The 24,083-nt window shown below is 37.8% G+C and overlaps 1 protein-coding gene across 1 annotated transcript; it reads right to left on the bottom strand.

The window, feature by feature from the left end:
- Positions 1-13,475: 13,475 nt before the first annotated feature.
- Positions 13,476-14,211, bottom strand: LOC145798175 (uncharacterized). The gene is made up of 2 exons (XM_082885661.1): positions 13,876-14,211; positions 13,476-13,817 (listed from the first exon to the last, which is right to left on the bottom strand). The coding sequence occupies exons 1-2, from the start codon at positions 14,209-14,211 to the stop codon at positions 13,476-13,478; spliced, it is 678 nt and encodes a 225-aa protein (XP_082741787.1).
- Between the last annotated feature and the right edge of the window lie 9,872 nt (positions 14,212-24,083).

Below are 24,083 nucleotides of genomic sequence, written 5' to 3'. Positions count from 1 at the left end.
TTTAAAATGGGGGAATTTAGGAAACCCTGACTCGGTGCCGAAAGCCACATGTCCGTCATCACCGGAGTTGTCTCGGCTCGGGAGCTTGGGTACGATCGGGGAAGGTCAGCTATGAGCACCCCCTCTCGCCCGGTCCGAAGACCGGCCTCTACTAACCGTGATATCCGTTTTTGAAAACTTTATGTGTTCTTATCCTAATTATTAGCCTATAATTACTATGTTATGCGCTCAGCAAACAAGTATAGACCAAATTGCCCAAATTGGAACAAAACATTCCATGTTCGTTTTGAAAATGGTTTGCTACTCATAAGTAGGCTAAAATACAGATCTTGCCACCCTCAAGTGTTTTTTTCGGAAAAGACGGTTTTGCCACTATCTAGTGGGCTTAAAACAAATATAGTTTTAACGCATCATCCCAATTTAAGCAATTTGACCTCCACCCACAGGCATTCAAGCAATTTATCTCATGTAAACACTTAGCCGCATGGCAGGCATACTATTATGGCAACATTCACACGCATGTTGGATGCTAAAGCATAACCACTTACTGTTAGAATTTACCACCTCACCTACTCCACTAAACCTAACCCACTACACCACTACCACCTCACCTACTCCACTAAACCTAACCCACTACACCACTATCACCATCCACTACACACCTACTCCACTAAACCTAACCCACTACACCACTATCACCATCCACTACACACCATCCACTACACCTACATCTATATAAGGAACCATTTGTAATAGATAGAAGATCAATCAATATAAATCAATCAATAATACAATTCTCTATTTCTCTTTATACATTAAATTTCTACATGGTGTCAGAGCAAGGTTAAGAACCTAGTCATTCTGCTTCACCGGCGGGCGGCAGCCTCGCCTTGGCCGCCCGCCGGACCTCTACACATACCTTGACTCCACTGCCACTAAACCCAATTCAACATTCACCTTCTTCTAATGATGGATTTTCCTCTAGTGCCTCGAAACTAGACTCAGGCACGCTCTTTGACTGCTGAGCAACAGGCTGTACATGATGCCACTCTGAAGGAGGTGGGATGCTCTTAGTAAAAGATGGACGAGGAACCACTGGTGGAACAGATTGCCCTTTAGGAGCTCGCAGTATAGATGCATAAGTAAATTTTGGAGGATCTCCGACAGGTTCCTCAACAGAATGTGAAGAGTCTGGCACAACTTCCACCACATTTTGAAGAAAATCAGCTGAATCCTCCGCAGGAGTTTCCTCCAACACTGTGTCAGTTTCTGGACTTTCCTGTTGCTGCCGTTGTTACTGTTGCTGTTGATGTTGATGTTGATGTTGCAGCTGCTCTTCGTAACTGTATTCATCAACTGGATCATCCTCGTCTATATGAACTGAGTTCACAAACTCACTGGCCTCTGCCTCTAAATTTGTTGAAGTTCCCCTCACTTTATTTTTTTTTATATCCTGCTGGTCCCTTTCTCTCCATCATCAGACCCACTTTACTTTATCCATCATTCCCCTTACTTTATTCCACCAACTCTCTCATATTTTATTAATCTATCAACATCCACACAATTTGTTTTTGTTTAACAATATATATATATATATATATATATATCTGAAAAATGCGTGACACCCATCACTATGTCTACTTTCCAACCCATAATCACCCCACATGCCTCAAGATATTTCACGTGGGTACTCCACCTCCATAGACACATCAAATATTTTATTCACACCCAAAATCATCATTTTCCACCGCCCCACTTTTTAAACATATTATTATTATTATTATTATTTTAAATATATTATTATTATTTCTTTCTTTTATTTTTATTTTTTTTTTCACTTTATTATAAAAATAAAAAATAATAAAAAAAAAAACAATTGCCACCAATTTAGAAATTTGCACAATACACTCATTTTATTCATATCGGGATCAACCCCGATCCACATTTTACACAAAAAAAAAAAAAAACAACAACAACAACAAAAATCCACAACAACAGCTTTGTTTTCTTTTCTGCAGACGGCCACCCACCGACCTACTCTGCCGCCGGTCTCTTCTTTTTGCCTCCATCCTGGGCGGCCCTTGCCGGTGTTGCCTCCGTGTTTCCCACTCCACTGGGCATGATCACTACTCCCTGCTCCTCCACTGCAGCATATGGCGGCCCTCCAAATCGGAACATCACGGTGGCCTTCCGCTTCAGCTCCTTATTTTCTGCTTTCAGCACACTTATCTCTGCTCGCGCATCCTTATACATGCGTTGGAGCAGAGCCAGTTGGGCGTTTAACTGCTGCACCTCATTTGTCCTACTCTGCAGCCGGTTCGACAAATTTGTGACCGCCGTCATGGTTTCCACACATGACTTCAAGGTATACTCATTGGCCTCCACATCTGACTGCACTGCCATCCTTTGCTCCACCGACCGCATCGGAAAGTTCAACGGAGCAAACTCCGGGGCGCTTGGTTGAGGTTCCAGTGCCACCGCACCAGTTCTCTCTCCTGTTGACTCGTTGAGGTCGGGAAAGAGGGTGAGCAGTCCACGGGAAGACGAAGCCATTTTCTGGGCAACAGAGTATTACAGCGTCTTACAGAGTTTCTCTCTCAGCAACCGCAGAGTTTTTTCAGAGGTTTTGTAGCAAGTTTTGTCTCTGCCTCTGCCTCAGCCTCAGCATCAACCTTGGTTAAATAGCCAAGGCAGCCACGCGTATCGCGCGCCACTTGACGCCAGACGACAAACGGGCGCGCCAGCCAAGGCACTCACGTGCCTCGCCATCATGTCCGGCACATCTTTTTATGACTTGGGCTCGCCTTTTGATGGCACGCCTTTTGATAAATTGGGCACACCTTTTGAGGGTGCGACTTTTTAAGGGTCCGACAAGACTCTGTAAACTGTCCCGACATAGATTCCGGTTAGTTTCTACAAGGGTCCGACAAGACTCTGTAAACTGTCCCGACATTGATTCCGGTTAGCTCCTTCATGGGTCCGACAAGACTCTGTAAACTGTCCCGACATTGATTCCGGTTAGTTTCTACAAGGGTCCAGCACGACTCCGTAAACTGTCACAACAACTGTCACAACATTGTCTGCTACAACGGTCCGACATGACCCCATAAATTGTCTTCTACAACGGTCCGACATGACCCCGTAAACTGTCTTCTACAACGGTCCGACATGACCCCATAAACTGTCTTCTACATCGGTCTGACACCACCATCCAGTGTCTTCACCAACGGTCTGACACGACCATACAGTGTCTCCTATCCTCTTTTATTTTTATGTATTTTCTTGTTTTGTTACTCTCTCCAAACTCCAGTTGGTTAGTTTCTATCCTCCTTGAGTTTGCGGGGGGCTGTTAGAATTTACCACCTCACCTACTCCACTAAACCTAACCCACTACACCACTACCACCTCACCTACTCCACTAAACCTAACCCACTACACCACTATCACCATCCACTACACACCTACTCCACTAAACCTAACCCACTACACCACTATCACCATCCACTACACACCATCCACTACACCTACATCTATATAAGGAACCATTTGTAATAGATAGAAGATCAATCAATATAAATCAATCAATAATACAATTCTCTATTTCTCTTTATACATTAAATTTCTACACTTACATTGTACTCCGTGCCAAAACAATAAACTAGTTAGCAAATGTGCGTGTCCTAGTTCATGTTATTTTGCCTAATGCAACACATACAAGGTGCAATTCTAGTTAGGCTCGGTTAACCTAGATATGGCATACGATATGCAATCAACTGATTCATGTATTCAATTTTGGAATTTGAAAATACGAATGCGGTTAGTATGACGTACCGAGCCCGATGCATCTTAGCAGATGCATGAATGCACGCATGCATATCATAAGGTATGCTAATTTCAAAAAATGCCCTAATCTACCATCATAAGCTGGTAAATAAAAGGGAAGAAAGAAATGGGGATTGGAAGACATACACACACTCACCCACACTTATTACATGTTTACCCTCACTCAGAGGGTTCGAATTAATATTACAGTCCCAAAATAATGAATAAATAAAATTATTACAAAATTTCCTAATTAATTAAAAGAAAGGAAGCAAAAGAATGAAGAGGGTGGCCACAGCCTCTGCCTCGGGGCGCGCAGATGATGCATGCTCGAATCCGTCCTGCCCGGAAAACCCATACTATACTCCTGTCGCCTCTGTTTGCACTGCCTTGCCTTTCTGAAAATTGCCAAAGTACTGGAGCAAGCTCCTTGCATCCTGCAGAGCACCACCGGCCAGACAGAATTGCCACCGGCACTTCACAATTACCATCGGCACTTTATTGGATTCATCGGCACTCCAGATAGTGCCGGTCGGCACTAAATTCTGCCGGTCGGCAGAAACTTCCTGCAGAAGACAATTTGACAGCAAACAGAGAACAGACAGTGCATGACACGGAGTTTTTAGACACATGTGAGCATGGTCATACTTCTTATCATATTTTGAACTCAAAGAAGCGTGACTTTCGATCCTTGACCCATCAATGGTACATGGCGGGTCAAAGGATCGAATTTACCATTTGATATGAAGATGTATGCAACAAATAACATGAAAATCGGGGCCTTATCAAGTTGGAGTCAAAGGTCCCGACGACCGGGAATCAAGGCACATTACATCACTTGAAGTATGAATGGTCCTTGATTCCCACACTTGGTTTGACACCCCAAACCAAGTAAATGCAATGCATGTAATGCTCACAAGCCTCAAATGTATCATGCCACCAAGATGTAAAGCACAACAAGCATTATGTAACCAACATGACAAAATGTATAATACCAAGCGTACAAGATACAAACATGATGCAAACATGGGGGAAATTGACCATGGGATTGATGTGCTACAAAGATTAATGGAACAACTATGCAACAAACATGGAGCAAGCATGCAAGAGGGCTTAAAATGGCAAAGGGGCAGGCCCTCACCCTTCTCAAAACAGTGGCCAAAAGTGCTCAAAATGATGGACAATCAACTCATGTGAACAAGCAAACTTATGATCCCAAAGTTAAGGCACAAAAAGGAAACATTTCACCCTCATTAACATGACTACTCATGGCATGATTAAAGCAAAGCAAAAACAGAATTTGTGCATGCAAAATAGGACCCCAAGGACTCCTAATATGGCAGCTAAAGTATCACCCATGAAGCATATGCACTAAGGCTCATTCTTAGGCATAAGAGGACACACCCTCAAGGCATGAAGGAGGCCATGCATGCACACATATAAGCATGATTCTTGGACTAAAAAAATGATCCTTAGATGATGTTAAATCATGAGAGTAATCACAAACATACATGTTAGAGGCCATCATGCTCAAAGCTTTTAAGCCAAAATACAAAGCAACCCTAACAAACATGTCACGCATGGCTAAATGGATAACCAATAAACCTTAAGCATGGAAAGACAACACTAAGAACTCCATGGAACTAAACCAACTCTCACAAGAATCATGGCCTAACCATGGGATGCATTTCTAAGCAAGATGGAGCAATACAAAGCAAGTGTTACAAGCATACAAAGAGGCCCAAATCCGACCAAAAACAGAGGTTATATATGACCTAAGATGCCTAAAAAAATGATGAAATGAAGCTAAGAGACATCAAGCACACATGCTACCCTTTTGAGCCCAAAAAAGCAAGTAAACAAACCATGAAGGGAGAGGGGTGTCCCTCCCCTATGCAAGACTTCAAACCATCCTTTTTGACACTAAAATACACTGATTTTTAGTGATGAAAAGATCAAAATGCTGAAGTGAACAAAACCTTATCAAAGAGGCACCAAAATAGACCAAACAAGGCCTATGAGGGTGAATTTGCACTCAAACCACAAAGTGACCTTAATGAAAGTCTTAGAGCAGGGAAATATGAGCCTTTTTTATGTTATACATAAGAGCTAAAACAATAAACAAAGTAGGTAGAAAACCAATGCAAGTTTGGGGAATAAAAAGGAAGATGCTCACCCTTGAAGAACCCTTGAAGAACAAATGGTCTAGCCTCCTTCTTTGGATCAAAACCAGTCCAAAACTCAAGAAACAACTCCTCCAAGTCCCTCAATCTCGGAGTAAGGTGTAATGGTGTGTGTAATGGTGCAAAAGTAAGGTAAAACACACCTTTTGAGCCAAGAAACACACACAAGAAGGGAGAGGGAGAGAGGTATAGATATAATATGTATCTATATCTCCAAAGGCTGGTTTTTGCTTCTGTTCTTCTAACCTAGAACCAAGAGAAAAGCCCCTCTCTTATAAGGATCCCTCTTGCAAAGCTTATTCAACAAGCTTGGCTAGAGGGAAATCCCTCCATACATATGGAGGGGGGGAGAGTTGGTGCCAACTATCATAGCTGGCACAAAATATCTCCATAAAGTGGATGAACAGTGGTCGGCTGCCCAAAAATGCTATTCCGGCAAAAAATAGTGCCGACCGGCAATATATTATGCCGACCGGCAATAAAGTGTGCCGACCGGCAAACAAAAGTGCCGATGGAAGAGAAAGCTCATCCGGTGGCTTCCAGCCACTGCCGGTGGTGAGTGGGGATGCCTCATAAGGCATTCCCTGCCTTTTCAAGGCAAAACACAAGTGTTCGGTGCAAAACCAGACACTAAACGGTCAAATTCGGAGATCCTGAGGCAAGGCGCGCGGGCCGAGACCTCCGGGAACTCTGAACGAACACAAACATGGATAATCACCGTGTGTTCAAACAGTGACGTCCAAGTCTTGAGGACGGTCAAAAATGGGATGTCTATACACACCCTATGTAAGAAATTTGGTAGAATATTTAGAGTACGGTGATTCTACTTACACCACTCTTTTACCTCCTTACATCCTCCATCTCATTACACCACTTAAAAAAAAAAATTGAATTCTCATTACACCTAATATAGTACCAAAACAAACCCTATGATAAAAAAACTCTTCAAAACTCATCTCTTTACACCCTTACTTTTGGAGGGAAAAAAGAACGACGCAGAGAGAACGACGTAGGGAAGAAGAGTAGACAACACAGGCGTGGAGGCGTTCGGACGGCGTGGATGATTGAACTCACTCTTCTCATTTGCCAAAGGTAAGTGAGAAAACTCTTCATTCTCTCTCTATATTGATAGACATAGATATGTGTATCTATCTATATATCTATATCATCTATGTCATCATTTTTTGTGAATAGACAAAGAATAACACATTCCCAGCATAGCTTTGGTGGTTTTGATCTTGGAATTTAATTGGGTTTGTGATTTTGGGTGCTAGTTTTGAATGTTGAAGTTCAGATTTTGGTTCTATGATTTATCAGATTTTTGGTCCTCTGTTTTGCCCACTGTCTCTTTTTTTTTTCTTTTTTTTTTTTAGAGTGATAGTTAAGTGGAAAGGGTTAGGGTTCTGTGGGTAAAGAGCTGTCATAGAAGGTTATCAATAGTTGTGGAAAAAAATTGAATTTATGGGTTACAGTTTTGTGGGTTCTTGGTTTTCATAAATATATTGGTTGGGTATAAAATTGAGAATATGTCAGAAGCAATTCGCAACCTGCTTCCATTCTCGCTACTCTACCAAACGTTTTCCTCAAGTATCATCTTTTACTTCCCCACGACATATCCATTGTCTCCAATATCTGGAGAAACAAAACAAAAATACATTACTTGTCAAGTGAATTGAAAATTCCAGTAGAGTTCTACATATACAAGGAGAGTTTTTAAAAATATTTATTAAAAAAAAAAAAAAGTGAAACGAAACACAATTTTTAAAAATGAATCGAAAATTCCAGCAGAGTTTTTTAAGATATTTATTAAAAACAAAAAAAAAACTCAATTTTTTAAAAAAAAGTGAAACGAAATACATTGATTCTGAGGTATTCTAGTTCGTTATTGCTTGGGATTAGTTCAATTTGATTTCGTTTTGAGTAATTTTTAAGTTGCATATGCTGTCAAGTTACAAGTACAACTGTAGTTTCAAATTACTCTCGTTAACAATTCTCTTTTGCTTGTTAATTGTTTGGTTGCTGAGAAAATCTAGCGAAAGGAAACGTAATTAGTCCATACACACATTTTGTAGTAGAAGGGTACCACGCTCTATGGCCGTACCATACCTTACGGGATTTTGTTTAGCCTAATGATAGTTTCGTGAAAAATTTCAAAATGTTATTCAAATTTTCTAGAATTGTGCCAAGTGGCATTTTGTTTTTCTTTTCATAGGCTACACATACTCACAAAACTTCATGTCAAACAGAGTCAGAGTTATGTGTAGGATTTATGTAATAGAATAGGTAAGGTTTTGTTTTGGTTTTCGTAAGTTCACAAACTCACTACAATGGAGCCTTTAATTGAATCAATTGGTTCAAGGGCTGTGGTTTTTGTATTTTGTAGTCACAATACAATGGGGAATCAAATAGCCATTAATTAGAACTTTTTTATTTTTTATAAATCTCCTTTAAAGGGAGTCCATATTTGCCAGAAAAACGTAAGCCCCTAGAGATAGCGTCTCCACTTGGGCAACCATAAGAAGCAACTCCAGGAGCATGACACACATGACACAAACATTAGAAGTGTCGGAGCGGAGGGGACATTGTCTCATTAACCAACATGGAAATCACCTAAAGTGTAGTCAATCACATTGGACCAGAATCTTGTATGAGAATAATGGTGTATTAACTTCTTCAAAATTGATTTTTTTTTGTTTAATTCTCCATTCGAAGAGACCAAAATGAAAGGCATGAGGTTTTCCGTGAGGAATATACCACGACCTAATAGAAGCTGGTGATTTCATGATAGCTCATGTATATTTTTTTACTCTACGAAGTTGCAAGGACCCTTGTAAAAACAAGAGAATCATTGTTGATTAGCTAGTATATGCGAAGGCACCATCACGACATACTGTAGACACCCCATTTTTTACCGTCCTCAAGACTTAGACGTCATCGTTTGAACACTCGATGATTATCCATGCTCGTGTTCGTTTTGAGTTCTCGGAGGTCTCGGCTATGCGCCTTGTCTTAGGATCTCTCAACTTGTCTATTTTGTGCTTGGTTGTGGACCAAACACTTGTGTTTTTACTTCTGAGGGAAGATGATGGCTTGTTGGCCATCCCCTCAACCCATCGGCTAAGGTATGATGTCATCGGCCTGGTTTTCTTGCCATCAGCTAAAAGTGTTAGCTGATCGACACTTTTTTTGGTCGATCGGCCCTTATGTTGGTCGATCGGCCATATTTTATGGCCGAACCCTGTTCATCTGCTTTTTGCAGATATTTTATGCCAACTGTCATAACTAGCATGCCACCCCCTCCATACACGTGTATGGAGGGATTTGCCCCTTTGGCTTAGCTTCTCCAAGAAGCTTTGGAATTGAATTCTATAAAAAGGGAGCTCCTCCTCCCTTCTCAGAGGTTGAGAAAATTTAAGGTTGAGTGATACATATAGTTTTGTATCTATATTCTCTTGTTTGTTCTTATTTTGTATTCAAAAGTGTCATTTTGTCTTACTATTGTACACAAACACACACTAGAACACCATCCTCTTGGAATTGAGGTCCCTTGAGGTTGATTTTAGTGTTCTTGGAGTGGTTTTGATCAGAGAAAGCTGCTGGAGCATTGTTCTTGAAGGTGGTCTTCAAAGGTGAGTTCCTTGCTTTTAAATCCCTATTCTTGTTTTAGCTTTTAGACATACTTGCTTATTGTTTTAAGCTTAACTCATAACTGATAAAAATTCTGATTTTTTATGCTTTAGATCTTTGTTTAAGATCAATTTTTGGTTTGGGGTTGTTTACCCCCCCTTAGGCCTTGTTTGGAGCCATCTCTTTTGGCATTTGTTCTTGTCTTTGCATGACCTTTCTACCACTGAAATCCAGAGGATTTTCAGTGGTGGAAAGGTGATCTTGAAGTCTTAAATAGGAGAGGGTCATCCCCTCTCCTTATTGTCTTGTATGCTAGTATAAATGACTTATATTGGTAGCATGTTTGCTTAGCTTGTTTTAGCTCCATTTCAGCAAGTATTTGGTGTTATTTTGCCATGTTTTACCTCTGCCTAAGGTTGGTTTAATGGCTTCTTGCATGCACCATGTACTTGTCTTGTAATCCTCTCTATTGCCTTAATATGCATCTTGTGTATAGACCATCATGCTTGCACATTTTGGCTCAACTCAAATGAGCTTTTAGCCTTGTTTTACCATGCTTAAGCTCTGTTTTGTGTTGTTTTGATCATATATGCCATGTTTTGTATAGCCCTAAGGCATCCTAGGTTGTTAGCTTCAAGTGTCCAAGTCACTAACATGCATTACTTGGCTCATTTCAATGATTTGGCATCGTTTGTTATGATATTTTAGTCCATATTTCATGCTCATACACTTGCACCTATCACTCCTTTGATGCTTTAAAGAGTTGATGTTTTATGTCTCATGAATGGACCATTGTGTATGCCTTCATACTTAGGTCTTTTGGATGCCATCTAAGTGGGTTTTTGGTCTTGTTTTACCATGCCATAACTCTATTTTTCATTGAATAATTCATGCCATGTTTGGTTTTGATAGGTGTAGTGTAACACCCTTTTATAGCCTTGCATGCCTCATATTTTTGGTGTTGTGTTATAGCTTGTGTTGGCTAGTTTCGAGCATATTTTTGGTCTTGTCTTGACTTGCCTTGGGACTGTTTTGAGTGCCTTTGGCCCTTTAGGGTTTGATTCTCATGGCCATGGTTTGAGTCCCTTGGCTAGTTTCAAGTTTTAAGCATTTTTGCATAATTTGTTTGCTTTGTTTGGTTGGTTTGACACCTTTCCATGCATGATTTCAGAGCTTATCATGTTTGTCACATGTCCATATTTGTCCCTTTTTGAGTGTTCTTGAAAGTTGCCCTCTCATGCCTAGGTGATAGGCCATCACATGTACATTTTTGTATGTGCTTTTGTCTATCATTTCCTAGCATTTTTGGCCACTGATTTAGGTACGTTTAAGAGTTGTCCACTTTAGTTTAAGTCCATCTTTGCATGTTGTTGCATGCTTGCTTCATTTTGCATATTGTTGCATACCATGTTTCTTCACATGTTTAGGTAGTAGGCCTATTGCACATTAGTTGCATTGCATGATCTAATTGTATACTTGTTGCATGCTTGAGTTGTTCGCATCATGCTTGCATGTTTGCATTGTATTATGTGTGCATCCCTTGCCTCTTGATCAAGCATGATAGAGGTTGGGGCCCCTTATGTGTTTTTGTGCATTCCATTTGATATTGAATTGCACACTTGGCTCCTTTGGCCATCATGCATTGAAATGCTTGATTGGTGGCCCGAGGGTCGAGAACTACACACCTTTGAGTCTTAAACATGATAAGGGGTGTAGTTGCAAACATTGTCTTGCAAATGTATTGCTATGCTCTGTTTGTCCTCTACTGCAGTAAAAGAGCATTTTATAGGAAAAGATGGCTGGTCGGCTATTTGATGTGTCGATCGGCTAGAGGTGTTTGGCCGATAGACATATTTTTGGTCGATGGCCCTCGTTTCTTGGCTGATGGCTTCACCATTTGGCCGATGGCCTCCCACAATGCCCATGGGGTGAATCAGAAGTGTGTTGGGAATTTTCACACTTTGCAGAGGTACAGAGCAGTGCAAACAGAGGCAACATGAGGCATGGCAACAGATTTCCGAGCGAAGCCGACCAAGCATGCATTTGTTCCTCTTCCTGAGGCCTCTTTACTGTTTTTTGTAGTTTAATTAATTTGTTAATTATTTAAGTGTTGTAATAATTAGTTGTAGCTAGTTATTCATTTGATTGTGTAATAATTAATTAGCTTGTTAGTTAGTTAATTAGTTGATATGTATTATTCTTTCAGACCCTCTGTCAGAGGGCCAATTGTTATAATAAGCGTGCGTGTGTGTGATGCATGTCTTTCAACCCCCATTTCTTTCTCCTTTTTACTTAACCGCTTACAATGGTTAGTTTTAGGGTATATTTAATTGAGTATCCTTATGCTCGCATGTTTGCATCCATTCATCTGTATTGCATGCACCAGACTCGGCGCATTATACTAACTGCATTGTATTTCAGTCCCTACTTGAATACATATATCGAATTGTTGCATCTCATATGCCATCTTAGAATAGCCGAGCCTATTCTAGTTGCATTTCGCCTGTGTTGCATTAGCCATTTTGACATGAATTAGGATCATGCATTGATTATTAACTAGTTCTTTGTTTTGACTCGGAGTACACTGTGAGTGTTTATGCTTTAGCATCTTGCATGCGTGTAAGTGTTAACATGACAGCGTGCTTGCCATGAGGCTAATTGCTTATGTGATATAACTGCCTGAATGCCTGTGGGTGAAGGTTGGATTACTTGAATTGGAACAATTCATTGAATCCTCAATTTAGCCTACTTGCAAGTAGTAACCTTCAAACCAGTTTTCAAACAATAAATATGCAATGCTTTGTTCCAAATTAGGCGATCTAGTCTATACTTGTGTGTTGTGCGCATCACATAGTAAATCTAGCTAATAACTGGAATAAGAACGCGTGTGTTTTCAAAAACAAGATATCATGTTTAGTACAGGCCGATCTTTGATCGGACGAGCAAGGGTGCTCATTGCATGACCTTTCCCTCTCATACCCAAGTTCCCGAGCTGAGGCAACTTTGGTGATGATGGACATGTGGCCTTAGGCACGAGTCAGGATTTCTTAAATTCCCCTAAACTAAAATATTTAGGTAACGATTCTATATCTGGCAAAGCAGTCTATGTTTGGCACTTCTTTCTTAAAAATCAATTTTCCAAAACGATTTGCCGGATTTAGACTCTTTGGTGATTTATCGGTCTTGCATCGCACTTTGCGAGATTAGATTAAGAACCGTGACATTAAGTCCGAATTGTAGTAGCTAGAGAACAAAACGAGATTTTCTGGGGAGCTCTCCGGGCGCGTCTACACATACTATTTATCTAGTTATTGATGTTTTCATTTCAGTAAACAACATATAAAAACATGTATTTTTAATAGTTAAACAAAACTGTCATACATAATATGATTGGGGTTCCTCGTTCAAAGCATATGTTCCATGAAGTGGCTAGTGTGCTCCCTCTCCTTGCTCAAACCTTGTTTTACGTCACACTAGCGACTCTTGAAAGCAACCCACATTGGCTTCTGCTTGGCCTAGCCTATTATGTGTGTCTAGTGGGGTGGTGCATGTATCACCCAATCAAACATAGTATAGTTGGGGTTCAAAAATATGAACTAGTGACCAAGAAGAGACCTGGCCTGTCATTTTTGTACCAAAATTAAGTAGAGCGTCTAATAAATGTGGTTGAATTTAAAAATTCTCATGTGCACAATAACATTATTGTATTGAAAGAAATCACATGTATAGTGTTTGGACACATTATTGTGTTTGGACCATATTTTACCTGTTTGTAGTAGTATTTCTGAAATGCATATTACTATCTGTCCAAGCTGCAACAAATTTTTCCTTGTATGGCTCTAATCAATTGGTAGTAACATACTTAATAGCTTCAGGATACATACTAAATTCAGTCTTTATAGTGGAAAATTGTTCATTGAATTCTGTTTCTGTTCTAACCAATACCAAAGCACTCCAACTATGCATGAACTTATCCCATTTATCTTTCGTCTCAAAAACCTTATTGAACTTCATCAGAACATTCTTGCTAATATGCCATCTACATAAAAGATTACTGGCCATAAGTAGAACTTTTGCTATGCTTTTCATCAAAGCCAACTCCCTATCTGTAATAATGACTTTTGGAAAAGCAGTATTCTCCATAACAGTATGCAATACGCCTAAAGCCCATGTATAGTTGTCCTCCTGTTCATGACCAAGATAAGCAAAAGCAACTGAAAAAAGTCAAGTCCGTTAATGTTACCCTAACAATCTCTAAGAAATGGAGTCGATACCTATTAGTCTTGTATGTGCAATCCATAATCAACACATGTGAAAATGCACGTAACAACTCCAAACTAACTGGGTGTGCCCAGAACAAGTCAGTCACCATCTCTCCATCATCACATCGATGCCACTCAATATAATTTTGAATCAACAATTGCCCCAATAGTTGTTGCATTTGTGATCTTCCCACCCTCTGTACTACTCGATGTTGATGACGTGCATTGTAGATTGCCTTCATTGTTGTCGCATTAAAGGCATCCCGTTGTTTCAATGTAACCAATATCTCTTTTGGTCGCACCATACTCTTCGACATGTCAACTAATAAGGATGTTTCCTCCTTAGATAATCTGCTAGCAAATGAGTGCCCTTCAAGATGTTCAGCAGATGGATGGTTGTGCACTCCACATAAGACATGCAACATCCACTCATCATTTGTAGGTAATTTTTCCCCCCTTAATAAAAATTGACATCCACACTTTTAGAACCTATCAACCTCAATCGTTCCCCCTTGATCTTCCTGTTGTCTCTATAATAACCATTTCTTTCACAAGCAAAGGTAAGTCTTGGTTTTTTGCCATTACATCCTGCATCTAATGTCTTTGTAATAATGACAAATCTAGTCTTCCTTCCAACGTCAGAATCCCATTTAATTAATGCTTGACGACTACTAAAAATCTAAACATAATAAATACATTTGTATGTCAAATTATTAATAAAACTCAATACAAATTAGAAATAAGAAAAAATTGTATTCATAAAAAAACTTAACAAACATCGTCTGTAATGAATTCATGACTGGAGTCCACTACTAATGCAGTGCTTGCGTTGTTGTAATGAGTATAAGTATAATCCTTCCAAGCAAAAAAAAACAATTATATTGAAAATACATGGCAATGAGTAGCCGAACAAATTTTAAAAATCAGGCTTCATTTTAGCGGAAATTTATATTTTATTCGGCAATTTGATACTAGACTTATATTTTTTTTTTCAGCACTGTGATGTCGGACTATGTTATTTTGTTCAATTTTGAAACGCCGAACAAAAGTCGCACACCAACCCAAAAAATCGAAACAAAAACCAACCAAACTAAAAAAAAAATTCACCATTTCACTTTTTTGATGATTTTTTACCACCGTTTTTTCATCCATTGCTTTTTTTGATGATCAGAACACTATGATTATTAGTTTTTCAAAAGAGATGTGTAAGAGAAAAGAAAAGTTGAGAAAGGAAAAAAAGAGGCAGGAATTGAAAGGTTAGGGGAGTGTAAGGAGATAAATCAAATACATTTAATTTAGTGTTTTGTCCCTTTAAGTAATTTCACATATGGATAAAATTGGAAGAAAAAAACAATCTTATATGGGAAATTCTATTTCCAACACCCTAATAAACTCAGTCAACACACTTAATGAAAAATTAGATTAATGACAATTAATCCTAATTAAAAATTATTATAATAGTTATTGATCAACACTCCTAATATTATATATACAAATTCTTTACACACATCTTTTAGAAATATAAATTTCTCAATATACACTTTTTGAAACAAAAAAATTAAACCCTAATTTTTCTTTTGTAATCACTTTGCTTCTTACACACTTTGTACTCTTCTTTGTTATTTGCAAACAAAACATCTCCTCTATTACTTTAATCTTTAAGTTTCTACTCAATTATTAACATCGTTTAATTATTAGTTCAACAATTTTTATTTAATTTTGATATGGAAGAGTTACAAACCTACGGCAGTTCAAACTCAAGGAATAGTGACAGCAAAATCAGTATTGAAAAGGTAAAATCGTGGAGTATTTTTTTTTTTTTTTTTTGCGTTTTTTAGTCAGAAACGCAGTGCCGGATTTGTTAAATTAATTCGGTTATCAAATACCGAAATAATATGAATAGTTCGTTATTAGGATTATGATTTTTAATTTATTTCGGTCTTAGAGTTCCGAACAAAATTAATATTTTCGGTCCATAAATGCCGAATTTTTTATTTTTTTCGTTTTTTATTGGCCGAATTATTTTACTTATTTCGGCTCTGTAAAGGCGGAGATAGATATTTAGAGAGAGGGAGAGAGAGAGAGAGAGAGAGAGAGAGAGAGAATGGTTGTTGGGGTCGGTGCTGTTGGCTTGAAGCTTTGAGGCGGGAAATGGAAACAGTTTTTAGCATTTATAAAATCGGAATGCTAGGTTTGTTAATTAGTGTATTAATTAATATATCGATAGTGTTTAGTAGATATTCAATGGAGCTCTTGAAATTTTCAATGGAGGTGAGGAAAGTGCAGATTTTTTTTTTTTGGTTTTCTGTTTGAACTTCTTTTTCTTCCCTCCTGTTTGAAGTAAAAATGTAAATTGGGGTCACTTTGGTCTTCACGAAAATGGGTGGAAGTAGAATTGTAAATTGGGATAAATTAAAGTGTGTGTATTTTGAGGGTAAAGTGTGTGTACATATAAGTGAAGGATTTATTTGCAATTTTAAGGATGTGGATTGAGATAATTACTTAATAATTAAATTAATAGAGATGTGTATTGAGAAATGATTTGCCCTGAGTTTATTAGGGTGGTGGAAATAGAATTTCCCATCTTATATGGAGGATGTAAGAAGATAAAAGAGTGGTGTAAGTAGAATCACCCTTGGAGTACGGAAGCTTCTATATACATACACCTAATCCCCTCAATACACACACTTAATGATATTTAATTTTATTACAATTTTATCCCTAAGTGAAATTACTATTTTAGACACCATTGTTAATTGAAAACATCTCAATGCACACCTCAGAGTTCACATCTGTTGCATCGTGTGTGTAGCTTGTGGATGCAATGTCATTCATAGCTTCTTCCAAGTTCATTGAGCTAGAAATGAAACCAAAGGACTTTGGCATTTTCGTATTGCAAATGCACTGCAGCTTCTCAATGCACTCATTCATCAACCTTCGTCATTCGTAGGGAAAACATCATTGTTATGGAGGATTTGCCTTCTGAACATCAGCAAATAAGTGTTCATGTGAAGCAGAGCAAAGGAAATGTGAGTTTATTTTATTTTTTTTCTTCCCAGCGTCGTTCGGATAACCAAAGCCGAATTGTGTTATTTGGTTCGGAAATGTACTATCGAAATAATTATTTATTTTCGGAAGTTGATGTCCGAACAAAGTAATAAATTTCGGAAGTTGTTGTCCGAACAATGTATTTAAATTCGGAATTTGTTGTCCGAACAAAGTTAACTTTTACAACATTCAACTTCCGAAATTTGAAAAAAAAATCGGACAAATACTTCCGAATGAAGTAAATTTTTTTTTTTCATTTTATATTCCAAATTTACAAACTGCATACCAAATTTACGATTTCAAATTGCAAATTAATCTTTATAATGCCATTAAAAATTTGTAATGTTATACAAAACATGCAAGAATATATGTCAACTCAAGGAAGTCAGGTTTGCGCGGATTTTGTGTTAGATTACACCACTCAATTCACAACTGAACAGGTTCAGTCTACGAAATTATAACGATTATGTTTCGAATTGCTCACGAAATGTAAATGTTTGATAATATTTATTTAACTTTGTAGGTATTCAAAAGTAAAGATGAATTGCTAAACTGGGTACGTGAAGTTGGAAAGAGAAATGGTTTGGTCATTGTAATCAAAACATCAGACTATGGTGGAGGGAAAAAAAGACCCAGGATGTATCTTGCTTCTGAGAGAAGTGGCCAATATAGAGCAACAAAGAAGTTAAAACATGATGGCAACAATACATCAAGAATAACCGGTACGAAGAAGTGTGGTTGTCCTTTTGATATGAGGGCTCACAGGTTTACCACACATGATGAATGGACATTGACTGTAGTATGCGGATTGCATAATCATCCACCTGCGGAGCACCTCGAGGACATTCATATGCGGGGAGGCTATCAAAGGATGAGAAAGCATTGTTAATGGATATATCAAAGAGCATGGTTCGGCCAAAAGAAATCCTAGTAACCTTGAAACAGCGAGATGCCCTCAATGTAAGCACACTTAAAACCATTTACAATGTACGCCATCGAAACAGGGTGGTACAGAGAGCTGGAAGGATGTAGCTGCAGATGGGAATTGTGGTTTCAGGGCTATAGCTGCTTCAATTGGTCATACAGAAGATGATTGGGCTCAGGTTAGGTGTGACCTATTGGGTGAGCTGCACATACACAAAGAGGAATACATTACACTTTATGGGTCCTATGAAAGGTTTGCAGAATTGACAAGCATATTGTCATACTTTGAAGACAGTCCTAGATACTCACATTGGATGACTATGCCAGACATGGGGTATCTTGTTGCATCGTGCTACAATCTTGTGTTATACCAGTTGTCTTTACAGCAATGTCTCACCTTTTTACCTCTTAGAACAGTGCCAGTACCTCAACTTGATAGACGTGAGATTGCCATTGGGTTTGTCAATGGAAATCATTTCGTCCAGGTATAACAGAAACTTATCAATTGGGTTTGTGCATGTACAAGAAGTTATGAGGTATGACCACTAAGTCAATTGATATTTGGTGCAGGTTTTGTTGCAGCCAGGCCATCCAGTTCCTCCTATTGCCACTAATTAGAGAAAATACCGTCACCCTTGCGCTGTCGACTGGGATGATGCATATGTGCGTCGCATTCAACATTTCAAGGACATTATTCATGATAATGTAGCTACTCGAGAGACTTTTGATGTGGTTGATGTCGCATGACACATGTATGCATTTGACAATGTTAGAATTATGGAAGAAATTAATGGATGTGTTTTTGATGTTGATATGTTATGTTTTGCAATGTGGATTGAATGTTATCGACCATTGTTACCATTCCATTGTAGTAAGAAAATATCATTTAGAAAATCAACGACCATTGTTACCATTCCATTCTAATAATAAAATGTCATTACAATGTCATTACAATACCATTGTTGCCATTCCATTCTAATAAGAAAATATTAACCACTGTTACCATTACAACAATGTCATCTTACAAAAAACACCAAAAAAATTTCATCAACTAACAAAATAACATGTCACGAATTAGCTGTATGCCTACGCCTAGGCCTACGACTGTATGTCAATGTCGAAGATGGAAAACGACCTCCAGCAGAACTAGGTCCAGCTTCGTCAATGTGCTGACCTTCAAGGACATGCGTCATACTCTCGATAGCCTGGTAAAGTCGACAAGGATGTCGAATCCCCTTCTAATAACCAGCGTCAATAATAGGATGTGAAATCTACAGTGCATGTGCAATACGCTGCATTTGAAAAGAATATCACATTTTAAGGAACATATCAGAAAAAAAAGTAAGTTACATATGCATAAGAGAGGATAATAGATTACATCCGCATGTTCGCTGAAATCCTGATGGTCATGGATACGCGGTTCATCAGTGTGCTCGACATATAGGTGCGTGATATTCTTATACCAATCCATGTAACCCGGTACACATTGCCAAGGTTGATGAACTGGTGTACTCCTCCGTTGCTCAGATAACACGTGGTTATCCCAAGCCTCCCAGATCCTATCCAAGTATCTGTACATGACTGTATATCGTGCAGATATGTTGCCTCGCGCACCATGACTGGGAGCTAGCGGTGCATCTAGGATGGTTTGAACCCTGCCAAACTGCCTCAAAACTCTATCTGGATGATAGGGTTCAACAACGTCTAAGCACTTTAAGCATCCATGGTAGAACGTAACCGGGTTACATGGATACCGGTCTCTACAGCTGTGGTATGGATCCCAAATAACCTATAAACGTAAAGTGTTTTTGAATTAAAGTACATAAAGGGTAAAATAAATGGAACTGTTAAAATTATCGCAGGATGAGTAAACTTACATCAGTAGCTACCAGACTGTCAAGCTCGGCTCGAAAAGATTTCAAATGCTCAATGGAGGAACCCGCCTCTCTCCTAGATGCCCAATGGTACACATGTGGCATGTCTTCATTGTAGCCCATGTTCTGATGAGGTCGGAATGCTCGGAAGTGCTCATAAATCCACGCCTCCAAAAGAGTCATATAACCACCCATCTGCTTAACCCCAGACCGGCTAGCATACCCCAACTGTCTGTATAAAAATGCTAATGCAGCAGCACCCCAGGCGTAAGTATGTATGGATCCCAAATCCATCAATAAGCCAAGGTAAACAACGAGAACCCTGCCGGCACTCTTGTCACTGAAGAGTGTACATCCCAACAGAAACAACAAATAAGCTCTAGCAGCGCACTGTATAGCCTCTTCAGGGTCTGAATCTGTGACACCAGCAAACTGACTTCGCAACCATTCAAGCCTGACTGAATTGCCACCAGCAGAAGAAACCTCTTCATGAGCTGCACGTTCAGTAATCCCCAAGCCATAAACGAGTAATGTAACTCCATGATGATCTGTCACATCTGCTATGCTGACTGATTTGCCTACAATGGGAAGGCCAAGAATAGTGCCAACATCATCCAGGGTCAAGGTCATCTCACCAACTGTCATGTGAAATGTGTTTGTCTTAGGTTGCCATCTCTCAACAAAACTGGAGATTAGAAGCTTGTTGACGAACCGATAAGTGCAACGAGCTAACTGTGATAGTCCAGACTGCTCAATAATGGCTTTGAATCTGGTGTTGTTCTCTACTAACCACCATGGCCATGCAAGGATCTTGGAAGAGTGATTATGACACTTTAGGGGCCCTCGTTCCTACAACACAAATGATATCTCATTACACACTACCATACAACACTCACACAAAAAAAAAAAAACTCATATACAAATTAATTTCACTTTTACTGAGGAATGTTTACCTCCCTGTGCCAAATAGCTGCAGCCACATGACTATTGAAACTCCGCAGTATTGACGGATCAGTCGGTCCACCTGGAAAAGCATGAGTAAGGTACTCTTCCTGGACAGGAGGAGAATCAGGTAGGGAGGTATCCTCCACAGCAATGTCAGGCATATCATAACCTTCAACTCGTCTTTGGCTTCGGCCCCGACTTTGACTGGCATTGGGAATATCATATTCTACCGAAACTGGATCATGACCTCGACCACAATCTTGACCTCGTCCTCGCCCACGCCCTCGTCCCTGTTCATGGTCTACATCCAATTCACGACGTCGTCTATTTGAAGCAGTAGGTGGGACACGTTGTTGATGTTTAGAATCCATATTATCTGCAAAAATTAATAAGTGTGTAATGAGTGTGTGTGTAAATAAAGAGAGTGGTGTAAATAAGGAGAGTGTGTGTAAAATTAATGAGAGTGTGTGTAAAATTATAATAAGTGTGTGTAAATTATAATAAGTGTTTTAAATTATAATAAGTGCTTTAATTAAGTGTATTAATTAAGAAGGGGGAAAAAAAAAACTGTTCGGAAGTTCACAATTGAAAGTACATATTCCGTTCAAAAGTTGAAATACGAAAGAAAAACATAATTTCGGAGGTTGACTGTTGTCCAAATTCAATTTTTTCGGAAGTTGACTATCGAAACAATGTAATATTTTTGGAAATCTACTGATGAACATATTGAATTTTTTCAGATTCCTACGTCCGAACACATTGCTATATTTCGGTTAAACAGTTCCGAACGACGGTTCCAAATCAAAAACTCTACATTCCAAGTGAAAAACTCTACATTACAGATGAAAATGAGGATTGAATAGGAATGATGATTCAAAAGTAAACTCACCTAATGAGGATTAAAAATCTGATGGAATGCTTCAACGGGATGTAGCTTCGTGGATGGAATGCTTCAACGGGATGCACACCTGGGTTGCACACGGTAATGAGATGGAATGCTTCAATGAAAATCTGAAGATGTGCTTCAGTTTCAATAGGTGCTTCAGCTTCTATGTGATGGAATGTTTCAAGGTTGAAGATGTGCTTCAGATTCAATAGGTGTGTGTATTTGGGGTCGGGTGTGTGTGTGTATGTGTGTGTGTGTGTATGAGGGTACATTTGGAACGCACCGTGTGTGTAGTGAGGAAATTAATTAGGAATTAATTTTTTGGGTGTGTGTAGTGAAAAGGATGTGCAAAGAAGAGATTAGGTGTGTGTATATAGAAGCTCCCTTGGAGTGCATAACATTTCTCATAATTTGATTTGTGTAGACAAAAATACCCATCTTTAGTGTCGTAGATAACTTAAATCACTATGTAGTGTGATGAAAAAATTTATACAAAAAAAAAAATCATGCAGTGCAATATTATTTTTAACGGTTCTAGGATGGTGCGGGCCTTGCCAACCTTTATGGTATTGATGCAAAGAAATCTAGTTGTAAAATATTTTTGTTTGGTTATATTTTTAAAACTTATTTTTGAATTTATTTTTAAAAATTGAAAATTAATTTGATGAAATTAAATATAAAAATATTTTTAAAATTTTTAAAATTATTTTTGTTTTAGAGAAGAAAAAATCATATGAAAATAATTAGTGTTTGATTTTTTTCCCCACCAAACTAATTTATAAAATTAAAAAAATATTTTAAAAAGTCAACCAAATACATATATTTTGATAAGATACATCAAAAACTTAAGTTATTTATAGTGATGAAAAATTTTAAGCCAATCATTTGAAATAGTGTAATGTAAACATATTATATTTGGACAAATGTTAAAAGATATTAAAAAAAATAGAAGATAAAATAGTAAAACAGAGAGAAAGTAAAAATGATATTTGGTTGTATTGTAAAAAATATTTATTATAATTTAAATAACTTTTAAATTTTTGCTACTTTTTATATAAATGAAGTTAATTATACTGGTTAAATATTTTTTTAATATATACCCTAAGGTGGTGTTTGATAAAATTAAAAATTGAAAATTGAAAATTGAAATTGAAAACTGAAAATTGAAAATTAATTATTGAAATCTAAACGTTGAATATTTTAAGCTAAAAAACTATTTAATAAAAATTTAAGCGCGGAACTGAAAATAAATTGTTTGATATGTATAAAATCAAATTTAAAATTTATTAATTTTAAATTGTATATATTTTAATTTTTTTTTATTGTGATGGTGGTGATGATGGTGATAGTGGTAGTGTTGATGGTGGTTGTGGCGGTAGCAGTAGTGATGATAGTAGTAGTAAAATGATGATAGTGCTTATGGCAACAATGACAAATGCTGATGAAGGTAGTGGTGACATCGGTGGCGGGATGGTGGCGGTGTGGTAGTGATGGTTATGGTGGTAGCAGTAATGGTGGTGATAGTAGTAATGGTGGTAGCAGTAGTGATGATAGTAGTAGTAAAATGATGATAGTGCTTATGGCAACAATGACAAATGCTGATGAAGGTAGTGGTGACATTGGTGGCGGGATGGTGGCGGTGTGGTAGTGATGGTTATGGTGGTAGCAGTAATGGTGGTGATAGTAGTAATGGTGGCAGTAGCGGTGGCATGATGGTGGTGGTGATAGCAGTGAGTTTATAATAATATATATCGACATTTATTTTTAGTATTTATAAATGCAGTTAGAATTAAGTAAGTTTTATATGACTTGAATTTTATTTAAATTTTAACTTATATTTTAAAAAGTACTTAAATTCTTAAATGACAGTAATTATAGGGTGAATTACACTAACGGTTGCCATAGTTTAGGGCTCATGTCATTTTGGTTCCTAACTTTTCAATTGTGATACATTTGACATTGAATTTTGAATTTTGTTCCAAATAAGAACAATTGAAGATACCATTACTCAATTTCAAGGGCAAAGTCGCCAATTTGATAAAAATATAAACTAACTTGACAAAAGTAAATGCCAAAAAAATATTTTAGAATTTTAAAAAATAATTTCTACCTACCAAAGATAAAATTATATAAAATTTATAAATCTTTTATTTATTTATTTATTTTACCAAATTAATTTTTATTATGTGTTTGGATGATGATCATGTAATGGGTGATTGTTAGGGTTTTAATATATAATCGATATATTTAATATATAAAATGTTTTTAGTTTTGAATTTTTTGATTTAATAGATTGGTTTAATAATGATATCAAAGTTATCGCCATATTTGACTTTTGAAAAAATAGAGACTAATTTAATAAAAATAAAACAATCACCAATTACATAATCATTATCAAAACACATAATAAATTTTTTTTGGGTAAAATAAATAAATAAATGCCTAAAAAAATTATTAATTTTACATAATTTTATCCTATGAAGCATGGACACTCCAAAATCGGTGTCATGGC

Source organism: Camellia sinensis, chromosome 8, assembly GCF_055761805.1.
Source record: "Camellia sinensis isolate YWXY chromosome 8, ASM5576180v1, whole genome shotgun sequence".
NCBI classification, from domain to species: Eukaryota; Viridiplantae; Streptophyta; class Magnoliopsida; order Ericales; family Theaceae; genus Camellia; species Camellia sinensis.
The sequence above is the reverse complement of the archived record's forward strand: the minus strand, read 5'-3'. Positions and strand labels throughout refer to the sequence as shown.

What these genes read in the sequence shown, in the direction of transcription:
- LOC145798175 (XM_082885661.1), bottom strand. Translation starts at nt 14,211, where the DNA reads ATGTCGAAGAGTATGGTGCGACCAAAAGAGATATTGGTTACATTGAAA. An exon ending in ATTTCTTAGAGATTGTTAGG is followed by an intron (nt 13,818 to 13,875) that starts GTAACATTAACG and finishes GGTCATGAACAG; the next exon opens with GAGGACAACTATACATGGGC.